Source organism: Triplophysa dalaica, chromosome 3, assembly GCF_015846415.1.
Source record: "Triplophysa dalaica isolate WHDGS20190420 chromosome 3, ASM1584641v1, whole genome shotgun sequence".
NCBI lineage: Eukaryota > Metazoa > Chordata > Actinopteri > Cypriniformes > Nemacheilidae > Triplophysa > Triplophysa dalaica.
In genome coordinates, this window is record NC_079544.1 from 27,907,346 (window position 1) to 27,933,381 (window position 26,036).

Sequence of the window (26,036 nt, forward strand, 5' to 3'; positions counted from 1 at the left end):
CTCAAATATTGGTTTGTAGTGGTCAGTAAACAAGGCACAAAAATGAGCAGTCCATTTTAATTAGACATTAGAGCAGAACACATTTTTGTGTAAATCGTTCGTAAAGTCGTCATGACATAAATCTTCGGATTCATGAAAATATTCATATATTTTAAAAGTCAGTGAAAAAGAAATGTACACCTGCTCTCTACCATGAGTAAAGGTTGAGAAAAACATTGAAAAGTTTTTTTCTTTAAGTCAAGATGACACTTTGTTTTGATGCATTACGTGTAATGAGGATTTTTCAAATTCTGCTTACTGCATTGTTTTTATTCAACAACAGGGGCGCCTTAAGGATTTTATATCAGGGTACGCACAGAATCCCCCACCCACTATAAAGCTTTTGCAAATACCATAGACTCAAGAAGTCCCACAAAATAATAATAATTATCAAAATCAGAGTGTATTGTGGAATAAGTCATAGGGAATGAATTTGGACAACACTACAAATTGGCGGACACCCGATATAGTGCACTACATAGGAGATAGGGGACGAATTCAAAAGGTCAGTTCTTTTTGGATTTGATGCTTCTTGTTCTCAGGTCTGTTTCATTGGTGGTTTTTGGTTTCGTGGTTACTGTTTTGTTACTTTGATTTAATTATTAAACTGCATGTGGATTCGCTGACCTGCCTGGGTCTCACGTTACATTTACAAAGGTTTTATTAAAGAAGCAATGTCATCTAGTGATGAGGTTAAATTAACGGCTCACTCCACCCCCCTCCCTTTTGAAACACTATGGTGGCTGCACAGAACTAAGATGTTGCCGCGTTTTCATTTCTTTGCCGAAGGAGATCATGTATTTATGAAACACCCTGTGTAGAGCAGTTTATCTCTTTAGGGAGAGTAATGTTGTAATATTAAGTTTGTGTCTTGTTATGTGTGTACAACTTCATGTGTCACCTCACATAAACAATTTACGGGTATATGTCAAAACAGGTTCTATTACTAAAACGTTGTATTTCAGCACATCTCATAAACATAATTCTGCCTTATGATTTTGCCTTTGTTCCCTCACTTTTCTAATTCGCTTTGGATAAAAGCATCTGCTTATGTAAACTTAGTGCTAAAAAAGTTACATTCGAATTTTCAGAGCATCTAAAAATTCTATAGCAAGAGCATGTACCTTGAGCTTTGGAAGTCTTTTGATGGTCTTGAGGGGACGAAGAACTCTGAGGACTCGTAAAGACTTGATGGTCTTGATGTCTCTGCCTTTGTTGTTTCTGCGATTGACAAAACTCATATAAGTCTGATGTGAAAGTGACAGAAATAAATCACTTATACTCGCTCTTAAAAAAAATCTCCTCAACATCAATTACAGAATATCTATTAATGGCAAAAAACAGTGACTGAATGAGTAAGATGTTGGTTAGATAATGCAAACCTAGCATTGACATTAGTGTATTAGTACACACATACACACAAAAATAAGTGGCAATAAAATGGAAGTGAGAAGCATCTGCTCTTACCCCATTAAATTCCTGGGAGCCACAAAAACAAAGTACAAAACAAGAACAGAGAAATAAGCATTAAAGAGAAAAAACACATGGGCATCATAAGAATGAGTAAAGCATTTACACAACTTGTGCCCTGAAGCAACCAGTTCAAGACTCCAGATTTTGCACAAATGCCTCTTTTTGGTTGTAAAATGTTACTTTTGCGATTTACTTAAGACAAGCTGTAAAAAAATGCGCAGACACTCTGGTTTTTGCAACTGACCTTACAGAATTTGTTTTTATTGGAGTTTCCCAATAAAGTGAGTGGGGTGCCCCGCCTCTTTGATGTGCCCCTTTGCAAATTTACCTATATATACGGGCAGCTTTTTTGTCTTTCTTTTTATAAGTCCGGGTAAATTAATATTTAGAATAGTTTAAAATTGCTGGGTTCCATCCGAGGCTGCTTTGTGTCAGTGTGCGGCTCTTCTTGTGTTAAGAAGCTGCTCTTCGTCGTGCCCAACTATTGGTCTTAAGTTTAACTTTTAACAATTTACTTTGTTATTAGTAATTGTAACAAGATTCAAGATATGGAAGGAAGGAGGTGGGAACCGGAAGACAGTTAAAATAAAGATTTAATATAAATAATAAACAGCCAGCAGCCCCTCACGGACAACTGTCGGCAACACAAACATAAATACAAACGTAAAACATGTTCAGGCCCGGTCCTCTCTCTTCGACGGTCCGGTCGCTCGTTCTCTTATATGCTCCTGATCTCCTACGTGATTCGAGCCCGGTGTGCGCACAGCTGGCGCACTTTAACAATTACTCACCGGTCTCGAACCACAGTCTCGCCCCGTCTACTCAAATATCAGTGTAAATGATTACTGTAGTGAACACAATGCACTACACAAACTTGCCTCGCTTAAACCATTATTCATACAGTGCAACATTACTGGGGAAGGTAAAACCATAAGTATCTTCAACACACTTAACAAACATATACTTTATTAACATGGTTGTATGCACTGTGGAAATATTTTATCAAAGCAGATTTGAAATAAAAAAAAACTATATTTTCTTGTCTCACAGCCAAGTCCAAACAAAGTTTTTTACCAACTCTACTGCATTAAACTGTACGGCTTATAATAGCACATGGTTATCTCAGCCATAGGTACTGGCAACTTCTTATGTAATGTCCTAAACTAGAGCTAGTAAATCAAATATTAATTTCATTTCTGAAAGCAGAGAACACAGATGTTTTTCTAAGCAACGATGACTTGACAAAGGTTTTCATGAGACATTTTTGTCTAACGTGTCCCTCAAACTCTCCTTTCAAACAAATTCTGATGTCCATCTTCAGCAGTCCATAATTCCATAATTCACGCACAAACACAGCAGATTCACAAAACTGTTCTTAAGTGAAAGTATACAAACATTCCACAGATAAATTACAGAAAGTTCTTCAGAATATTCTTAAGTGCAATTCTTAAATATTTTCATCTTCATTGTTTCTAAGAACAACACGCAGTATTTGTAAATTATTATACTACAAGAGTAAGTTGTCCATTTGTTAAACTTTATTTGTGTAACATGCACCTCAGGACTCACTTTCTTATGTAAGCGTGTAATGTGTTACAGTAAACGACATAAATGAGTATTAGAAGAATACTTCTTTATATCACGAAGTCATCATATTTGTGCCTATGTAAACATTTTGCAATGTATGTAAAAGCATTGAGGATTATCTAATAATGAAGGCAAAATTTTAGGTACCAGGCATGGTCCTCCCTCCTCAATGGTCCGGTCGCCCGATCTCTTGTGATACGAGACCGGTGCACGCACAGCTGACGCTCATTAAAACTCACTCACAGGCCTCGACTCACGGTCTCGCCCCGCCTATTCTACTACACCCGTATCACCCCTCTACTGAAGAAACCCAATCTTAATCCTGCACTGTTAGAGAACTACAGACCGGTATCGCTCCTCCCCTTCATTGCTAAATCTCTTGAGCGTGTTGTATGTAAACAGCTCTCCTACTTTCTCACGCAGAACAACATGCTGGACAGCAACCAGTCAGGTTTCAAGAGCAGTCATTCCACTGAGACTGCGCTGCTCTCTGTCATTGAAGCCCTGAGACTGGCAAGAGCTGCTTCAAACTCATCTGTACTCATCCTACTGGATCTACCTGCTGCCTTTGACACCGTTAACCACCACATCCTCCTTTCGACCCTCAAGGCTATGTGTGTCTATGGAATGTTGCTTCAAGGGTTCAGGTCTTAACTTCATGTAGGTCATTTAGAGTATTCTAGAGAGGTTGGGTCTCAGAGTCCCAATATCTTGATACAGGGGTGCCTCAGGGCTCAGTGCTTGGGCCATTGCTCTTTTCTGTGTACATGACATGCCTTGGATCTGTCATTGGAAACATGCCTTTTCCCATCACTGCTATGTGGATGATACACAGCTTCACCTGTCATTTCAGCCTGACGATCTGACTGTTTCTGCACGCATTTCAGCATGCCTGAGTGACATTTCGCTCTGGATGAAGGACCATCACCTGCAGTGGAACCTTGCAAAAACTGCGGAACTGCTTGTAATCCGGTCCGACCCTAAACTCCATCACAACTTCTCCATTCAACTGGGCTCATCAACCATCACATCTTCCAGAACGGCCAGAAACCTGGGAGTGGTGATCGATGATCAAATTCACAGAACAGGTTAACAGCACCACTTGTTCCTGTAGATTCATCCTCTAAAATATTAGGAAAAATAGACCTTTTTTATCAGAGCATGCTACGCAGGTCCTAGTCCAGGCTCTTGCTCTGTCCAGACTGGACTATTGAAACGCGTTTCTAGCTGGACTTGCACGACTAAATCTCTAGAGATGATCCACAATGCAGCAGCAAGAGTGGTCTTCAATGAACCGAAGAGAGCACACATCACTCATCTCTTTATTAAGTTACATTGGCTCCTTATTTGCATCAAATTCAAGACTCTGCTCCTGGCCTACAAGACCACCACTGGTTTGGCATCACCTTATCTTCACTCGCTAATGCAGACTTATGTACCAGCCAGGAGGTAATCTTGCCATTTTGCGAGGGGGCTCTGGATTTGAGGCCATGACGGCTGGAGACTCTGGCTTGGTGGACATGACGGCTGGAGACGTTGTCTTTGCATCCATGACGGCTGGAGACGTTGGCTGTGGGTTGCCTCTCTCAAAAAAGTATTGAGGAGTGTCAGTGTCCTTACTCTCCCCTACTGTAAGTGGTGAGCCACAAAACTGTAAGATAAAGTTAAGAAATTGTGCCAGGGTCCAGTTAGGGTCTTCATCAGGTAAATTAAAGCTGACGTGCTGATCTAGTCCAGACCAAAAACATTCCTTTAAATCCACATCATCAAAAGTCACAAATTTGCACTGCCAAAGAAACTCGTTCATAAAATCCTCAATGCTGCGACCTGCTTGATATATCGAACACAGTACTCGGGTCCGGCTGATAGATCCTTAATGCGGCGAAGTCTTCTGTCACAGACTGCTCTGAGTCTTGACAGGTGCGGATCTAAATGCTATATTTAAAGCAGATCTGGTAAAAACAGGCAGCAAGTTCAGGGCAGACAGCAAACTATCAGAAACGGGGGTCACAGGCAATGGTCGAGGCAGGCAGAAAAGATTCACCAAAGACAGCAGTACAATCCAAGGTCCAAAACACAGGGTAATCCAATACAAACGAGAATGCTTCGAAATGCAGTAGAAACTAAACAAGACTTCACCATGATTGAAAGAACAGACCAGGCTTAAGTTGACATAGGTTATTACAAACAGGTGAGAATGATCAGTGTTCGATGAGTCTGGGCAATGGGTTATGGGAAATGTAGTGTGCAATGATCCGGGTGATGAGGGGAGTGCACTCTAGTGGATTTTAGAGGGAACTTCAGTTCGTGACTGTGAGAGTATGAGCCCCTGGGGATGTGCCCATAATGACGAATGAATAATCCGGCCCTGATCTACAGGGGCCATTGATGATCAAGTCAAAACAAGTAATATGATTTCATTTATCATCATTACAAAAAAGGGGCACACCGAAATGGCCGGGCTATGCTCCCCAAGGCCGCTCCTGGCGCCAACACTACAAATATTAAATGATGTGTTCTGAGTATGTCACACCATAAAAAATGTAAACAATTAATAAAATACATTATCAAAAGCATAAAAATGTGCAATACTCTCTGTTCTCAAACACTGGAGATTGAACGCAGTCGCCGTTCAAGCCACGCCCAAGTTTGCCTGCACCTTCAAATAAAAGGCATTATATGGAGCCTTCTCAAAATGGTGACACATAATTTAAGAAACCTATATAACGTTAATAATATTAACATTAAATGCAATGATTACAATGATAAGTAACTGTATGAAAAAACAGATATGTAGGCTTAGGCTATGCTGTTGCAGCAGGTGCTTGACATAACACTACTGCTGGAGGGAGGGGCCAAATTTCGTGCTTTGAGGGGGGCCTCACAGATTTGCAGTATACATCACTGTTTGGAAGCCATGCGAATGCGTGTGTGATGGTAAGGGCTCTAGCAGCTGTGGTTCCACCGTACAGAACACCAATTTCTCATGTCTTTACCCCTTCAATATTGATAATAGTCCACAAACAACAAACGGATGTCAAATGGATCTAATTTGAGCTACTTACGTCAGTGCGAAAGCAATTAGAGCCCCAACAACAACAATGAAGTCTAGAATGTTCCACATGTCCCGGAAATAAGATCCATCATGAAGAATAAGGCCCTGGTCAATCATCTGTAAAATTACAAAAAACAAAAACTTTGTATCACCTGTTATCATTTATGGGCAATTCTACAGAATTTGTGCAAAACTGCTGTCCCACATAAAAAAACACATTTAAAAAGCCATTTAAGTATTCAAATCTTAGTTGTTTACTTAGATCCTTCTATCATCTTTTGAAACCCACAATAATATTTATAATTTCAGTAAGCTTAATATATATAAAATTATCATTTATTTGCTACGTTTAATTGGGAGATGGGTGTCCCAAACCCAACCCCTAAATTTCAACTTATGAGAATTATAATTTCCATTGTTTTTCTTTAATATATATTGTTGATGTTTTTAAAAAAAAGTGAAATTCAACTGAACTGTGTTCAGAACTGTGCTATCTTACCATGTGCTGCTTAGCATCTTTGGGCTAGGGTCAAAAGTATTCAAAAATTGTCACTACCAAAACAGCTACGACCGAAACATATCACTGGGTATCATTGTTTCGGTAGTGACAATTTATTTTACGGTAGTGACAAAAGGGTACAATTAATCCTTTATTTGGGAAAATAAACAAAAGTCAGTAGAGCAAAGCAAATCATTAGTATTTAAGTATGTTTTAGCAGTGATATATCAAGTGAGCTCTAGGTTTTCTATTAGATATTTACTGTCAGATGTGTGTCTGCAATATGTGCTGGCTGCGTATTTGCAACATAGGTAGTTATTTGTGTTAAAATGAAATTTTGATAGTCTGATTCAACTGTGCAAATGAAATAACCATCACTACTGAAGACGTGTTTCACAACCGAAAAATTTGATGTTTTCTCAAAAATAAATGTTATGACAGTGTTTGGTTCAATGTATATACAAACTAATGAAACCTTAACTTTAAAATCTGTATGATAAATTTTTACATCCAAAGAGTGGATTAAAAATACAACAAGTCTCATAAATTACACTAGAAATATTGTTAAATTGTAACTGTTATTACATGTGTATTTACATGTGGAAAACATTTTATATTTATACAAAATATATATTGTAAAGTAGATTTAATATGTAGATATAATTCCTCTTATTGAAATGTATTTGCATACATAAAATAATTCTGGGGAAACAATTTGGTAAAATGGCACATATACAGTCTCCAGTGTAAAGTACAAGTCACTATTTTTAAATATTTCTTGTGCTTACCACTGCTGAACACAACTTGTTTATACCCTTTTTTTGGTATGCAACCTGGCAATATGTAGTTACAACTACAGTAGCCTACATGCAGTGCTTGAAGTGGGAAAGAAGGTCCTGGTTCTCTTCTGCATGCTGACATCTGCAAATTATTACCACTTTTGAAATTTCTACAATGAAAAACAGTATTTGGGCATATTGCTGCACAACATATTTGTTTGCTTTAGGAACCATTTGCCAAACAACTGATTTAATAATGTTAAATACAAATTTGATAAAAAAATCTTCTGCAGTCTATTGAATTCTGTTATTTAAATCCACCATATACACACCGGCAATAATTAGTTTTAGTTTAAGACAAGACAATTCCTTTTACCATTTGCTTTTCCGTTTCCCCGCTGCCTTTCTTTTTCCAATATGTTATTCGATTAGCTTAGTCATTTGGCTTTTCCATTTAGCCTCTCTATTTAGCATTTCCCTGAAACTTTTGGGTCTTTGCATTGGTAGAACGAGGTTAAACATTCCAAATTAGCTATGGCGAGAGATATTGGCTAGTTCCTTGTATGTCAGGTTCAGAGGTACTGTATGTTAGATGAGCAATGGAGAAGAGGAAAGACCTGTTCGATACACGTGTGAGCAGCGCATATGTTTCCCTAACAGAAATCATTGAAAAGACCCGTATTCATAGTTTAATTGTAAATCCAATTATTTATTCCTCTTTTTAAATTGCTTTTCAAATACATTTTGAAATTCCACTTTTTATTTAGGAATTTATCAATGCAGTTTAAAATTATGTACTTATTGAGTGTGTTGTGTGGTGTTTTTTTAATTCCCTACTTTTATTTGAAATATTTATTGATGAATTAATATTTAATTTAATTACTATTTTTATGGTCAAAATATTAAATAATGAATTACTTTGTCATTTCGCCTATTTATTTTTGGATAAATAAATGAAGTTGTGAACAAATCTGTTAATGCCTATTTTATTGTAGTATTAGTTATTAAACAATTAAATGCTTTTCCCGTGACTCTCATGGTCTTCCATAGGCAGTAAGGTTTTGTCTTCTTCAATTTAATTGGCTGAAATTCTGCTTAACCTCTATTATATGATTGGCTGTCATTCCGTAAACCCTGTTTTGACACCGGGAAGCTCCAAGCTATTCTCACTGAAAGCATCTTGTGCGTGACTTAAAGTGAACTGGAAGTTGCGATCGTTTTTTATTTCTGTATTCCACCGCATTTCCAAGTGCAACAGAATAGAAAACACTTGGGCGTTCCTTGTGTTTTCCATTGTGATTCGATTTAACGTATAAAAATAGGCGTTGCATTTTAAAATAAAACTAGCAGCAGACTGACAGTTAAAGTGGAGGACTTAACAGCTTTGCTCCGCCCTGCCCAAGCCATCTATGTGATGTCATCTGAGAGGGATCGCCACTAGAGGGCGGAAGTGCATTTTCAGATTGTGATTAAAGATTATAAGGGCGCATTCATTTTTAAAAGTGAATGACAAACAATGATCCTATTTTTTAACAAACATTGCAATATTCTATTAAAAAATATGAATTGTTATTTTAAATTTCACCAGGACCCTCCTTTAGGTCGGGTTGATCGATCTGAGAGTTTAAAGGTCCTGTGACAGACTTCGAGTACCATTCCAGTTATTTCTGGGTTCTAAAGTGAGAATATCTGAGATCCCAGTTGTCTGGAATTCAGGTTAAGTGCTCCCTCCCTGTAGTGTGATATCATTACTTATAATTACCCATAAAACAAATCTTTGATTCGGAGCAGCAAAGTACAGGCAACAACGTGAGAAGTGCGCAAGAAAAAATGAAGGTAGACTAAGAGAAAGACATGTATCCGTCTGTTAATATGTTTTCAACTAGTGTAATACTTTTATCCACTAGTGACTAGTGAATAAAAGTATTACACTTGTGTAATACTAGTGACTAGGGCTAGTGACTAGTCCAATTGTACTGGCTATATGTATTATATGTTATGAAATGGATTCTTATCTGTTATTGCACACCATGTTCTTATTATAACAATTGTTGAAAAATCTAATCTTGTAAATAAACCACCATTTATAATTCTGTCTTCTCAATGGCATTTAATGTTTTCATTTCTATTACACAACAGCCAGAACTTACAAAGACCACACTAATTACAACAGACAAAATGTAATCTTGTCTCATACAACAGTATTGACAAACAGCAATATCACACAGCCAACTTTCAAGAGTGCCTGGATCCTTTCATTACACATGTGAGTTTGTAACTTGCTGTTATATCAATACTGTTGTATGAGACAAGAAAGTTGTACGCCTCCAGACTTTTATATGCCTTCATTTTCTGTCTGGTGTAGTACGATGTCTGAAGGATCAGATAGTTGGTGATGTCAACAGCCTCAACTGTCGGCAAATCTTCAAGTTCGACCGAAAACTCACTCACCTTCATGAGGAATGGGTCACGTCCAACATATCTGTTTACTAACTCCTTGTATCTATTTCTTGAAACTGGTTCTAAATTCATACAATACGGACTCTCCGCAACGGTTTCCTCCATAGTCGTATTCTCCATGTTTATGTAACCAGAAACGCTCTGCACCGCTCTCAGCGGGCCTCAAACCGGGTCGGTCCGGCATGGGAGTAGCGAGGAGGCTAAAGACCGCAGTCTTAGACCCGGATTGGGAGTGAGGATTAGGGGGGTGAATGTAACGGAGGCAAGCTAGTGAAGTGCTGTGCAGTATGTAATCCTCACTCCCCGGCCTCAAGGACGCTCTAGCGACAGACACTAGAGACTGCGGTCTTTAGCCTCCTTGCTAGAGCGCCCGACTCCCATGCTGGACCGACCCGGTTTGAGGCCTGCTTAGAGCCGTGCGGAGCGTTCCGGTTACGTTTACTTCCTGCCCTCCATCTGAAATCGCCCCGCCTTCACGCATCATAATCACGTGACTGTAACCCAGCTATTGCTTTGGAACCTGATGTTCGAAATATGGTCAGAGGTGTTACATTTCCCTCACACGCTTGCAGTATTCCACCAATAACTACATACTGGTTAACTGGCCAATCAGAGCACACCTCGCTATTCAGAACCACAAGCTTTTTTTAAAAACTGCATGTTTCAGAGAGGCGGAGCAAAGAGGAGATACAAACATGCACAGTGTGTGGAAAATAAACTATTTTTGAACATTAAATTGTGTATACACATTGCATAACGTCTAAAACTAACCATAATATTTGTTTTAGCCAAATCATTTGACCCCTTTAATGCTAAGTAAAAATGCGTTTGTTCGAATTTGTTTGATGAATGTGAATGTCCTTTTGGCTTTTGTTGGAGCAATGTGAATATAGAAGGCAGTAGTTTGTTGGCCTCTCTTGTTAGAGTGTGAATTAGCTGCATTCATAAAGAGCAGGCATCTGCTTGTAAAACCCAAGTTAATTGTGTTTAGTCTGCACTGTGAGGCAGAAGTCATTTACTATAGGCTATTATTTATTAAAAACAACAAAGGGTTCCCCGATTGGAGAAAGTTCCAATTTGCTTGTAATATTTGTGATAGTGATGTTTGCCGTCAGCTCATCAGGAAGTTCTATAGAAGGTATGCATGTGACGTCCCCACAAATGGAAGTCAAGTGAGACACGCCCACTGAATGGCAGAAAGACTGAATCAGTGGCGGCGCTGGGGGGAGACTTATAGGAAAATAGCCCCATCAGAAAACTGCTTAGCCCCAGCAAGGATTTCCCAATATCTTTTGCAGAGTGTCTTTTTACACTGAATATAACCTCTGTTTACAAGACAGGCTAATTGCATTCACTTCATTGTGTTTTCTTTGAGAAGACTAAATAATATTCCTCCAACAAGTCACGTAATTGCACTATGAGACGGCGTAGCCTGACTAACCGGAGTACTGGTCTTGTTACACAGCATCAGAAATGTTTTGAGGGTCAGTCTTAAATGCCTGAGCAAAGTCGTCAAGTATTTCTGTAATTGCCTCTTACGCCTGGGCCACACATAATCTGTGTGCAGTACATATGCGGTGCGTATACAACACGTATGCAGTACAGATCCGTCATGCACCATTGTGTTAATACACACATACTACGTTACATTTGCGTGCAAGCGGTCTGCGTCTTTGGAGTGATTCAGTCAACAATGGTTAAGTAACTTTCCAATGTTTAGAAGATTATTCAAAAAATAAAAGGTTCATGAAACGCTATTTTCGTCATTGTGATTCTTTCTTTTGTTTAGTGCGAGTTGTTGATAAAAGAAAAGCCATCGCGTTTATCTGTTGCTAAGAAGGTTGCGGAGAAGAACGAGGTGCAGACTTTAGGTTCACTTCACTCTATGAACTAGTGCAGAAGTCAACATTGATCATATTACCACATGCTTGTCACATTATTGTCACTATCTGCGTGCACATTCCCCATAAAATATAAACACTGTAGGATATTTGTACGACACAACATTTTAATCCGATTTATTGTTTTTACAACTCTTGTCTTGTTTTTATTGCTTAAAAAGGTAAAGTAAAAAAGGTATACTTCATTTATTTGCATTTTGGTGAAGTAATTTTTCCTGTTCATTTTGGGCATGATTCGTGTGCTATCACGTCCGCGCCGCACAGCAAAAATAGACTTGATGCGTAAACAATCGCAGCACTTACACTATGCAACGCATCTGCAACGGACGTTCACACGCTGTGTGAATGATCTTCCGTTAACATGTGCACGTAAAAAATACGGACCGCAGACGCACTGCACACGGAGTATGTGTGGCCCAGGCGTTACTGTCGCGACTGTGCTTCCCAAATAGCAGCCAACCACAAAAGCACTGCATTTATTGTGTTTCATAATCATCTCCTTGCGCAAGTATTATTATGTATGAAATCATTATTCAGTGGCTTCTCTTACTTTTCTTTCTGATATTTAGTGGCAGTTTACTAGGAATTAACGGTTGACTAGTTGGATGGAAACAGGGCTTGTTCGCAAATCGTTGATGCGATGATAAAAATTTGAGCATACAATAAATTCGCAACTTTGTATGGAAACCAGGCTATTGTTTACTAACGACTTTGCATTGTGTAGTTCCCCCGCCTTTGAAATCAAGTACAAAATAAATATCAGGATAAATATAAATTCCGAGCAACATTGCAGTGTCCAATGACACTCGGTTCCTATATAACTTGTAAGATGACAGTCGAATCCAACTGCTTTTAATTTCAGCAAATAATTGAAAGGAGACATTTTACAGAATGATTTCCCCACCAAGGGGGCTTGTCCCATCCCGCAGAAAGTGACGAGAATGCATACTCTCTATACCGATTCTGTTCTCTTTGGCCCACTGTAGGCAGACCGTGATTTATTAGCCAATGTTTTATGTGATATTCCAATAAGTTAAATTCATAACTTTGGATGGAAACATACTGTAGCTCGTGATAATAACAATAGTATGTCCAACCCCTATATTTCCCCCCCAAAACTAATAATCATCATAGAAAGGCTAATAGCATGTGCACATTTAAAATATAAAGTCTGCATCCTGATGTTTGATTTAAAGAAGAATATTACTTTTTTTTTAATTTTCAGAAGGATTAGCAAAACTGTTAATATTGCACAAAACAATTCTACTGATTATTGAGATATAAGTAATTAGAAATGAAGTAACAAAGCATACCTTTATAATCATTTCGAAGGTAAAGACCCCAGTGAATACATAATCAAAGTAGCGTAGAACCTGCAAACAAACAGCAAACAAACCTATTACTTTGCATTTTTGTTTCACAAAAAAGAACTGATTAACCTGTTCAGCTGCTCATAGTGAATATAGTTACGTTTATTTAAACAGATAATGGTGCCACATTTCTATTGTCACATGTATACCTTTTAACGATATAAACTGATGTTAAAGTGTCAAATAGTTTACTTTATTTCTCTCTGAATTGGTGCTCACAGGGTCTTCAGCAGCCAGTGCAATGCTACTGGCCACAATCACCAGAAGAATAGTCATCTCAAAGTATCGCAGGGTCACCGCATAGTGGCAGATCTTTCTAATACTTCAGTTCAAGTAAAAAAAATAGGGGTTAGATGTTAGGTTTATTCTGTTTTACAAAACATGCTCCAAAAATGAGAAAGTGTTGCAATAACAATACCTAAAATTATCTGTTTCGAAATGTATACTTTATACTTGTATACTTAGGTAGGTGTAAATCTAATATTGAAACTTACGGATTTTCGCTTTTAAAAATGAACATGCTGTCTGGTGTGTCAGATATGGAGGAAGTCGATTGTTCACCCACATCCCCATTATCATCAGCAGCCTCCACATCCTTGAAACTAACTAAATAAAAAAAATTAAGCAAAATTTGTTAGATTTCAAAGTGCGTTTTTCCTGTCTCCTGACTTTGCATTCTCCACCATGTCAATCCATTTGAAGTGATAGATAGAGAAAGATATTTGGATGAATGTCAGTAACCAACACAGATCTCATCCCCCATTTAAAGCCATAGTAGGGAAAATAAATAATACTATTGGAGTAAAACATGTTAATATTAAACTGGTAACGTTACAGTGAACTAAACATATGGAACTGGAACCTAAGTAAATTTACCATTAATAGGCAAGTTGCACGAAGCCGCCATATTAGATTTCTGATCAGCAAGTGTGGGCCAAGTAGTCCCCAAGTAGTGTGTTTACTTCTGTGTACGCGAACAACACGGGGAATGGATTCGATTTCAATGTCACCAAGTGATTGAGCATATTTATGGTGTCTTTACAATTTGGTCTTTTCATTTACGGATTTTTATAACAGTGCTGTCCTTGTCATAGTCACAAAAGATGTCATTACAAAACGTTATAACATTTTGTGATACGTGTTCACATTCCAAAATGGCATGGTTTCTTTTAAATGTTTAAAAAAGAGTCCTTAAAAAAATTAAGGCTTTATCAGAGCTTTTAATTTTTTTAAACGTTTTTATAATAAGTATTGTTTAGCTGTGCATTTACAACCTGAGGAACTGCTGGTTTACATCAGCTGCACTTCTATTTCTAATTTATTTTTCTATTGTTCTCCTCTTTTTCTCACATTTTTTATCAATTTTATTGCTGTTTTATTCTTTCTTTAAACTTGCGATCTTAAATAATTTGCATTTTAAAGATTCGTCTTATTTCTCTTTGTCAATCATTTTATGTAAAGCACTTAGAATTGCCCTTGTGTATGAAATGTGCTATATAAAAATGTTTGCCTTGACATGCCCAAGACGCACTTACTCTATTAACGAATTGTTCAAGACAACTCGGATTTCGGGAATTACCGACCTCAAACCCAGAAGTAAACGTTTTAAAGCACGAAATGACATGAATAAATTATTTTTGTAAACTTTTTTAATACATTAAAGTCAAATTGTGTTGGCTATCTTTAATATGGCCCGACGCCGCGTGATTGACAGGAATGCATTGATCTGAGTTAACACATTCATGACATAAAAATACGAGAAAACATCACCTCGTGAGGTAAATGCTTGACCACATATCGTTAAGGCGCATGCGCGCAAAAGCATGCATGACGTCAACATGCATGACGTCGCCGCGCTATAGGCTGAAGTTAGGAGTATGTCGTGTGGGCGGGCCTTCTTCCGGTCGTATAACACTGTACGGGAAAATAATGATTTTTGGCCGGAAAATATGAGAGCTTTTTAAATAAAAAAGTAAAAACTAATATATACGTGATATCCAGAAAAACATCTTTACATTGCTGAGATCCTCGACAGGCCAAACACAACACGATATACCTGAAAAAAGACTTTCATTCTCCTTGCTCATGTGGTTAACCAAAATCCATATCATAACACGGCACATGTCTATAGTAGATTTCCACAGAGATGCTTTTGTTTTTACAGTTGGGGGACTAAGAAAAGCATTACAAACATGTATTTCCACTAACGATGTGAAACCGCTACCTCGGGAGCTATGACTGCGCGATGAATGCAATACAGACGGAACCTGATCGTGACTGTATTAATACTCTTTCACAGTAAGTACACATCATAAATACGCTAATGACGCAATCTCGTCACAAAGAACACGACACGATTGATCCCTCATCTGTCTGACAATGAGTTTTTTGCTCTTGCCCACAACGCAGAATATTCCATCCGTCTGACTTTCATCATATAGAGCTTGTAACGATGAGTTGAAACTAAAACTTATGACACAAATCTTATGATAGCAGTGTGAGTAATGCATACGAGTTTATTGTTGTGTTGCTTAAAGAATATGGTGCTGATGTGGGAGAAACGCGGGGAGTTGCATATACTGGTATAAAACATCATCAGCCTTTTTGCTGTGATATCAAGTTGTGTTGGCTGAACGAGGTACTCAGAAATGTACGGGTTTATTGTCATATCACGGATATATACATTTTTACTTTTTTTACTACGTTCATTTTCAAAAATCCTTATTTTCCCGTACAACGTTACACGACCGGAAGAAAGGCCGCCCACACCTGCTGATCAGAAACCTAATATGGCGGCTTCGTGCAACTAGCCTATCTGACAAAATATCACTGTTTGTTTATTATTTATATGGCATTGAGAACACTTTGAATAAACAGATAAACAAAATGACATACCTGTGATTGGTGCCATTTCCAGTAAAGGCTGGGATGATGTCTCTCGTTTTATGCTGGCCCTGGTTTTACACTCCTCTTGATTTAAATAGCCAACATTTTTGTCAAAGTCCGAGACTTCCCCTGAAACGTATTTAAATTCATGTTGTTCTGCTTGATCCTCCATTTCAGTATTTATACACTGTAGCTTCTGAAGACAAGATGCTTGGGAAACCTCAGACCCATCACCAACAAACACACTAAAACACAAATAAAAATGTGTGAGTGTTTGATCTGACTAAATAAGATGAAAAGCATTTAACCTAAATTATTTACAGTCTAAAATCACTTCATGATTAATTTATTTTGTGTACTATAGCCTTAATATATGCTTTAGGGATGGGAATTTTCATATGGAAGAATTGAAATAATAAATGGATGGCTTTTTATATGAGAGCTAAGCGTATCTTATCTTTTAGCCATCTTTTTGTATTTGTTTTACTAGACATATGGCATCTATGTATTAACCCATTGTTGGCACGTGAAGTATATATGTTTTTTGGCCAACCGCAAAAATGCTTATAACATTCACAAAATAGTGTATATACAGTATGCTTCTAATCTAGATATCTAAAATATGAATTCAGGTGATTTTTAAAATAAATTCTGTTCTACTTGAGTCAAAGAAACTGCATTCACTGCCATTTAGAAGGTTAAATTAGATGTGATGGCTGTCTTACTGTCGCCGTTCTTCATGATCCTCAGTTGGCTTGGCACACATGCTTGTTTCAGTTTCGTCAATGTGGAGAATGTTTTTGGACCGTGTTTCCTCATTTTTATACTCGTCGCCCTGTTTCTCACTGTAGCCAAACTGCTGGTGATTATCTGTGTTTTTAGCTTCTATTTTGGCCTCTCTATGTCTGTGGCGTTTAGGTCTTTTACCCTCCACCACGCCAACAGCAGCAGCAGCTCGAAACTTCCTTGCTACGCGATGCCTTCTTTCTGTATTGGAATGATTATTTATACTTGGCTTGTCCTCATGTCCAGATCCCATCAAGGGCACCGGCTCAGACTCTGGAGGTTCAGGCAGAGGGATGGTGATGGACATGGGCGGTTCTGGTAGAGGCATTACCACTGACATTGGTGATTCTGGCAAGTGCAACGGACTGGTTTCAGGGGACAAGCAATGGTGCTGATCGCTCACTGGAGTGTCCAGCTGGTCCTCTGTGGGACTGACAAACAGGACCTCACGGCTTGCTATCTGCCGTCGTTTCCGCAGCTGGTTTGTCCGTTGCTCCCAAACAGATGTGCTTATCTTTTTGCGTCTCTCACGGCGCCCAGCAAAAGCATTAATAGGCACTTCTTCGCTTGGCTTTTCAGAAGATTCCTCCTCTGGCTCTGCAGGTGAGGGTCGGCCTCGGTGGATAGCACGTTTCCTGTACAAGTATGGCCTCCGTCTCCTCCTGCATAAACAGGACACATCTCAGTGGAGGCATACCACCTCCAGCATGCACAATCATGGTTTACAAGGTTTGAGAAAAATGACTCAAATAAAAAACAATGGTCATCAAATCATGCTAAATAATAGCATTCAAGAGAACATCAAAAAAAGTTATATAAATAAGATCTATTTATATGTATATCTATGTATACATACAGTATGTGGTGCTGTAAATGTACATATGAAACAAGACAAGGTTAAAAGTGTACAAAAAGTACAGAGGAAAATTGATCATTTGCACATGTTGATGAGATGGGCGATGCGTGGACGAGATAAAACTAATAAAAAGATATATGAACACATTTTACTTACAATGTTTATTCTTTTGATGTCCTTGAAGTCAAATAAATAATTCATTAAAAATAAACCATTAGTGTAGATTTGGCGAATGAAACAATTGATATTTCAAGACTGCACTCAAACTGACTCATATTTCACAGAGAGAGCTTAAAAGTTTTAAGAAACATACAGATTTTTTAAATATTGAATGATAAATTGTGGGTTATTTTCTGAGAATCAAAATTAAGATGTGAGCTCCAAGTGAGAGATGTATTTGGGGCGACACACTTTGTAGAAAAAGTCCATACCCAGCCCAAAATCAGAGGGAAATGATAGGTCAGTAACAATGGTGTACAAAGCCCCTTACCCTGTCTGTAAGCTTAAACTTCACATGAACTGTAAACATATCCCTCAACGCTATGTTGGTACATCAATCACACATACTGTAGATGTACGTCCATGTTCGAAACTTGGTGCATTAATAGTTCTCATCAACCTAAACAGCTTAAGCTTGGACATCCATTACAATGTAAACATAATTTTATGTCTACATACATGTATGGCTTTGGCCCAGCCAAAATGTTTGATCATTCTCAAGTCAAAATAACACCATTCTAAGAGACAGAATCCAGAGCCAGCACAGGCCACCAGATCCTCAGCTCCAAAGTTTTGGCAGATTAAACCAGTGTTTTAAGAGTTATCTCTCCTTGGACGTTAACAGGAAAGTTTACGATTATCAAAGCCATCTTCAAAAGGGGACTGGCAGACTGAAGCCATTCCCCATATTGAGATAACCCAGGTGGCACCAGAAGAAACCAGAGAACATGAGAGAAACATCTAATCATGCAGAAAGAATGCAGTATTCTCTTAATGTCCAGAACTATCCATTTCAGTAGATGTATGTAAATATCCCTGCTGTATGTTGACTCCCTTGCCAGTCTAATTGACTTGTAACCAGTAAATATGCGATCGATTGATTTAGGTTCTGTTTGTGTTCAAACATTTGATTGAATCACAACTTAATCCTGTCATATTTAGTATCAAATTGATCCTCTTTTAATTTCTTCTTTGTTGATGTATGTTGTGTAAACATAGCAGGTGTTATACTCTTTACACAATAACCTGGACTACTATATGCCATTTTACATAAACATGCAACTTGGGCGGTAAAGTGTGACCACGAAACATTCCCCAGTTTAACTTCAATTCAATTCAGCTTCAATTGGTCGATTCAAACTTCAGAGGGCATGCCCCTAAAATTTGACCATAAACGCCTGTCTCGCTCTTCTACGATCTCAGACACCTGAACATACGGAAGTACCACCGTTGGCCCGGTGAACTCACCCTGGCAGAACTTTGTAAAGCTTTCTAAACTCATCTGAACTTTTTCCATCTCCAAGCGCACACAGCACTTTGTTCAGCACTTCAACTAATGTAGGAAATGGTAAATGTCACTAATATTATTAAATGTGAATGTTAATTTTGTACCAAACATTGCACATTGCACAAATATAATTTTCTAATAAAAACATTCCCCTACAGCCAAAATCTATCAATGAATTTTAAATATACCTCTTATTAATTTCAGTTAATTCGTTGTGTTCTTTCCTTCAAAATTTGACCTGAACCAACTTATAAAAAGACACGACAGACAAATGGCACAATCATATATGAAACTTCCGTCAATGTGTTTTGATGGTTTATAAACTAGCATACTGGCCTTATGTTTTAAAAGCACGTCTCAAGTGTTCTCAATGGTTGATAATTTAAAAAAGGATATTGTAATAAGAGTTTTTCAAAGCTTCCTGAACTGCTTATTCATTTCAAATGAGGCACACATGTGCTTAAAAAAAGCCATATAAGACAAACAACTTACTCAGAGAGGCCAAACTCTCTGCTTTTGTAATGCTGGTTAAAGAACTCTTCCTCCTCTTCTTCCTCCTCCTAACACAAAAACAAACTGTTAAACATCTTATAGCATTACCAATGATCTAGCATAAAATTCACCATGTATTTATGAAATATGTCTTACTTTAGTTAGTTCCTGTGCATTGGCTAGATTATCCACAGCAATAGCCAAAAATACATTGAGCAATGTGTCTGTTCACAGCAGGGTTAAGAATGTACTGTTTGAATAGATAATTTTCACAATTGAATATGAACATGAGCTAAATTAACTAAAAAAAAAAAAATGAAAACCAAACACATGGTATAGCACATAAACCTGTAAAATCATCTAGAACATAGGGCAGTAAAAAAGGATACAGTTCCCAAACAAGGTCAGAACAATAAAGTAGATCGAGGACCACATTCCATACTGCACTCCACCTTGGGAGCGTATCCCATTGTACATCACCTCATTCCAGTCTTCTCCGGTAAGAATCTAATTAAGAAATTAAAACAAATCCATTAGATATATGTTTATAAACATGACTTGTTAAGGAGCAAACAATCATTAAAAATAGTAAACACAATAGTAACGTAACCAAAACTACTGATTCTTAAATATAACTCTATTGGAAGCTATTTAATATACAATATATAAGAGAAAACCAAGAAATAGCATGTCACCAACCTCATATGCTGCTTTTTACCTGTTTTAATTTCAACAAAATTATGTTTAAAATTATACAAAAGGTCAAGTACTTTTTGTCGTAGAAAAAATGTATTTCAAAAGTCATCTACAGTGATATATAGTATATTTCCCGACTATGTTGATAATCCCTAAAGGATTTATCAATCCTGAATGGCCACTGTAAGAATATATGAATAGAAAATGTAACGAGATTAAAAACTACTTTTTTTTAGATTGTTTACAACATTGTGTGTGCACAATTTAATCAAAGTTTCCAGTACGAACAGGCATTCCAGAGTCTCTAGAACCAGTTAAGGAATGGGGAGATAGAGCAGGAATTCTACAATTATTATTCATCTCTGCACTTATAATGCCCAGCTTTGCTAGTCAGCGGTCACTAAAGATTATTTAAAAAATATGTCAATAATTTTTTTTTCAAATATGATACAATATTTGTATCCTTGCACTTGGTTTTAATATTATTATTATTATAGTATTTTATATTTGTTACTTATCACTGTCATTGCTAACTTATCTGATACCTCAATAAACCGGTCCTTGTTATTTACTTGAACATCCAAACCAAACTTGATAGTTAACTCAACGTCGTTAGCATAACATTAGCATGCTAGCTATTCCTTTTATACTTTGGAACTCTAACTGGCCTTCTACTTTGTCTTGTGTGCTAACTGTTTCTCTTTTTAAGTGTTTATACTATGATTCATTGAGCAACCTGATAGCTGATAGCTAAAAAAATACTTCAGTGTCATACATATATATATAGATATGTATTATATATCTGTGTCATCCTTATTTCTCCCTCTTTCACCCCGACCAAGACCGAGACTCTCCCTGCTCAGTGTGTCGACTGCGCTTGAAAATGGAGGGTGGGCGAGCTTACACTTGAAACTGCAGCTTGTGTAGGGAGACAAATAGAGAAGCGAAAATTTGCTTTTCTATTTAATTAATGCTTTTAGCAGTGCTACTGTCACAAATCATTAAAAATGTAAATAATTAAACGTAAGTTTTGGCCAATGCTTGAGACAGGCAGCCAATAGGCCATCATTCTGCATCCAGTGTTTATGTTTACGTTATATTCATAAATTGTCATGTTTTACCAAATTAAACATTAACTTTAACCCAATTGATTGTGATGTTCTTATTGCCAACTTTTCATAAAAGTGTATCAAGTTACGTCAAGTTAACAGTTAATTACAAAACTATGTGAATATAGGGAATTTTATGAACAACCATTTGAAGTTAACAACTAAATAGCTTACATTTGATCACTTAAATGTCAATTTTCGCAGTTGAAATCAAGTTATGCACTTTGTACAGAACATTATTGTAAGCCTGTACAGTAAGGGTGTCCAAAGTCAGTCCTGGAGGGTCTGTGATCCTGCAAAGTTTAGCTTCAACCCTAATCAAACACACCTGGACAGCTAATCAATGTCTCACAAAGCAGATTAGAAACTTCCAAACAGGTGTGTTGAGCCAAGTTGGAGCTAAACTCTTCAGGACTGTGGCCCTCCAGGGCCGACATTGGACAGCCCTGCTGTACGGAATACTAATGTAACGTAATACGCAAACCCTTATTATCTTAGGTACATGTGCGAAGGAGGTACTTTTCACCACTTTTCTTAAAAACTATTGGTCAAAAAGACATTAATCAAAGTTTAAACTGTCCAATGGACACAAACTTGCTTGTCTGGCTCAGAACAATTCAGTAGAGGTCGCTGGTGTGCTGCGAAAGGCCAAAAGTGTTTGGAGCATGGTTAGTCAACGTTACACCTATTATTATTACTTGCATCTCATTTCATATGTTTAGCTTCTCTGTCAGCAGTGAGGGTTTTACATGGGATATAAACAGAGAAATTGCTAGGTTGACAGAGAATAAGAGTTTCGCATCCAATCTTTATCTGAGGATAGTAAGAGTGTAAGGGCCATAGAAAACACTTTGGATGCAATTAACTTTAGCTTGCACAGTTCGGTTCCGGTTGAATTTCCCTGCAGTAGGGAAACTTTGTGACTGTGAGACAATGTAGTTCCAGGTAAAAACATCCCGTACTGTCTCGAACAGGTTTGCTTCACTCAGTGACGCACCGACTGAGAAACCTGCTAAAAGTGCCGTAGTTATTGTTGATTCTATTGTACAGAACATTAACATAGAGGCAACAGCCCACATAGTCAAATGTTAACCGGGAGCCAGAGCGCCTGACACCAAATCAAATTTAAATATGGAGGATAAAAGTAATCGTAAATTAAATAAAATTATTTTCCACGACGAAACAAACGATTTTAGACTCAGAGATCACAAAAGAATATATTAAAGAGGTGTGTGTGCTTGCTGTTTTATTCTCTGCCCCCCTTCGGGCTTATCGTGGTGATGAGATATATAGCAGATTATCATCACTAAATGAATGGTTGTCTAGGTGGTGCCTGCAGAATAATATACTTTTTGTAAACAACTGGAAGAGCTTTTCCAGTTATCCTGTCTAGATATATTCTTAATGCTAAACTTTACATACTGGGGCCCAGGTCACGGAGTAGACAGAATGGCATAAACAATTTTCTGCTTGCCATCTCACATCGCAGAATACACAAAATCCACAACATGTGATACTCCCGTCTCCAAAACATCATAAAATAAATACTGTGTCTGTCCCCAGGACTAGCAAACATAAAATATTGTGAAAAACCTCTCAAAAGTAATTTAATAAATGTAAATAAATTGAACATAAACAAAATACAGATAATCAACTGTTGCGGCTCGATTTGTTAAATGTTATATCTCTATCTAATTAAGATTATTTTTTTTACATTTTTGTAAAAAAATGATAACAAATCACAAAATAGACAGAATTTTGACAAAAACGTGTCTTAAACCAGATGATTATATTACTTTTAATGACTGTCCCCTAAGATTATTATTATCAACATTAGTCTCTTAAAAATGGCAGAGGGGGAGGTGTCACTGCAATTTAAAATAACACTTTTAGCATTTTCCAGGAGTCTAATTTTAAAAACAATTCTTTTGAAGTCATGGTACTTCCTGTATCAATACCTAATACTTGGGCTAAAACATTTTATTTATTTATTCTAGCTATTGTATAATGGCCACCAGGGCACCACAAAGATTTCATTAAGGAAGTTGGTGGGTTCTTATTAGAACTTGTACTGGCCGCAGATAGAGCCCTTGTAGTTGGTGACTTCCATGTAGATAACGGTAATGATACAGTTCCCTAACAAAAGCTACACTCTATGCTGCGTTTCAAATGCTAAGGGAGAACAGTCTTTGTTCGACAGGTTTTGAAGCATGTGTGTCAAACACGCCAAAAAATGTTTTGCCTTTAAATAACCTCGACCTTTCTTCCAAAAAGAAGAGATCCTGAGACACCCCCCCACCCAGGAGGAGTGCTTAAAATTCCAAGAGAAATTATGACAAGAATTACAAGCTCTGCTGGACAAAGGGGGCATTGAATGTGTTCCCCAATCAGACAGATTGTCAGGCTATTACAGCCAGTATTTTCTAGTTCCCAAGAAGGATGGGGGGTTGCGTCCAATTCTAGATCTTTGCAGATTGAACCGCTTACCTGAAGACGCTCAAGTTCAAAATGTTTACAATCAAGATGATTGTATCTCAAATTCAGTGTCAGGACTGGTTTGTGACGATCGATCTCAAAGGAGCATACTTTCACAGAGATCTTGCCACAACACAGAAGATTCCCGACGTTCACTTTCGGGGGCGAAGGTTACCAGTATCGGGTTCTTCCATTCTGCCTTGCCTTGTCACCCCACACGTACACAAAATGCATGGATGCAGCTCTGGCTCCTCTGCGACTCCGCGGCATCCGCTTTTTGAAATACAAAGACCACTGGCTGATTTCAGCTTAGTTTTGAAAGCTAGCGCTTCGACATCGGAATGTCAGCCTAGCTCATCTAAAAGCTCTATGGTTGAGCAGCAACTTTAAAAAGAGGGTTCTTTCCCCTATGCAGAATACAGCATATCTCGGGGTCTTGTCGAACTCGATCGAAATGCAGGCACAACTGTCTCCTGCAAGAGTCGAATCCGTCCAATACACCCTGAGGAGAATAAGTCTAGACCAGAAAGTGATAAATCATCACTTTCAAAGAGTTCTAGGTCTCATGGTGGCGGCTTGCATCCAAGGGCCAACCCCTAGAGGCACATAAGGGTGCAACCCAGGGGCTTCACACCCTTTATATGTGGTTCAAACCTCGGTTTTTGACTTTAGGACCGTGTTGTCGTCAGCAAGATGCTAATGACAGACGTATCCCTCATGGGTTTGGGTGCGGTCTTAGATGGCCGTCCAGCCCAAGGGATCTGGAGAGGTCATCTTCTCGATTGGCACATCAATGCCTCGAAATGATGGCTGTTTTTCGGGCCCTGAAATACTTCCTATGGCAGTTACGAGGCTACGATGTCCTAGTGTGCGGGTGTACAACACTTCAGTAGTCTCGTACAGAGATCATGACGGCAGGCTGCGGTCGCGCCACCTGAACACCAGCAGAACCTGCCCTGGGCAGAGGGCAAATTCCTGTCCCTAAGAGCAATCTCAACCCGGGGCATATGAATGTGGCAGCAGACTTGCTGTCCAGACAAGCTGTGACAAACTAGGAAAGGAAACTCCACCCCGAAGTAGACAAACAAATCTGGGAAAGATTTAACGAAACAGGAGGTGGACCTCTTTGCTACGCAGGAGACAGCATAATGTCCCCTCTACCACTCTCGGACTCATCCAGGCTCCCCTGGGTCTGGAACTGATGGCGCACACGTGGCACTGACAGCGTCTTTACGCATTTCCTCCGAAAACTCTGTTCCCTGGAGTCCTGGCAAAGGTCCATCAACAGGAGTCTCTCCTCTTATTGATAGCTCCCTGTTGGCCAACCAGAATCTGGTTCTCGGACCTAGTATCCCTCCTCGATGACTCACCATGGGCGATTCCAGTCAGGAGAGATCTTTTGTCTCATGCACAGGGGACAGTGCTCCATCCCCGTCCCGAGCTCTGGAGCCTCAATGCCTGGCCGCCTGACATAGTAGAGACTATTCTAAGTCCTAGGGCTCCCTGCACTAGAAGGAGCTATGCCCTTAGATTGAGCTTATTTGACCGATGGTGCATGGCACACCATGCAGACCCAATTCACTGCCAGATTGTTTCAGTGTTGGAGTTTCTGCAAAAGAAACCCAGGTACTCTCAGGGTTTATGTGGCCACCATTTCGGCCTGCCACGCCCAGATTTATGGGGTTTCTGTGGGAAAACACCCATTTAGTCGCCCGCATTATTCGTTGAGCGAGGCGGCTGATGCCTCCTAGACAGACAGTCCCTCCATGGGACTTACCGACAGTGCTCGAGGGTTTGGTTAGCGCCCCTTTCCAACCTATGGAGTCATTGCCTGTCAGGCTTCTGACTTTAAAATGTTTTTTCTAATGGCAATCACCTCTCTTAAGAGAATCTGTGATTTGCCGCCGCTCAACCTCGCCGGTCTGTTTAATTTTTGCCCTTGGGATGGTCAAAGCTATTCTGCATCCTCACCAGAGTTATCTGTTAAAAGTTCCGTTCTTCACCGTGCATCCGGTTGTTCTTGAGGCCTTCTGCCCTCCGCCGTTCATGACGTTGGAGCAGGAACG

At 38.6% G+C, this 26,036-nt stretch overlaps 1 protein-coding gene across 1 annotated transcript in view; it reads right to left on the reverse strand.

Annotated features, from left to right (window-relative positions):
* The window catches only part of cacna1eb (calcium channel, voltage-dependent, R type, alpha 1E subunit b), a 177,864-nt gene that overhangs the window by 57,971 nt on the left and 93,857 nt on the right, over positions 1-26,036 (reverse strand). Inside the window, exons 16-26 of the mRNA XM_056742725.1 lie at positions 20,080-20,197; positions 19,847-19,914; positions 19,691-19,758; positions 16,775-17,497; positions 16,059-16,294; positions 13,658-13,769; positions 13,356-13,485; positions 13,107-13,166; positions 6,165-6,271; positions 1,507-1,518; positions 1,164-1,260 (exon numbers count right to left, since the gene is read on the reverse strand). Of these exons, the coding sequence (XP_056598703.1) occupies positions 1,164-1,260; positions 1,507-1,518; positions 6,165-6,271; positions 13,107-13,166; positions 13,356-13,485; positions 13,658-13,769; positions 16,059-16,294; positions 16,775-17,497; positions 19,691-19,758; positions 19,847-19,914; positions 20,080-20,197 (1,731 nt within the window). The remainder of the gene's footprint in view (positions 1-1,163; positions 1,261-1,506; positions 1,519-6,164; positions 6,272-13,106; positions 13,167-13,355; positions 13,486-13,657; positions 13,770-16,058; positions 16,295-16,774; positions 17,498-19,690; positions 19,759-19,846; positions 19,915-20,079; positions 20,198-26,036) is intronic.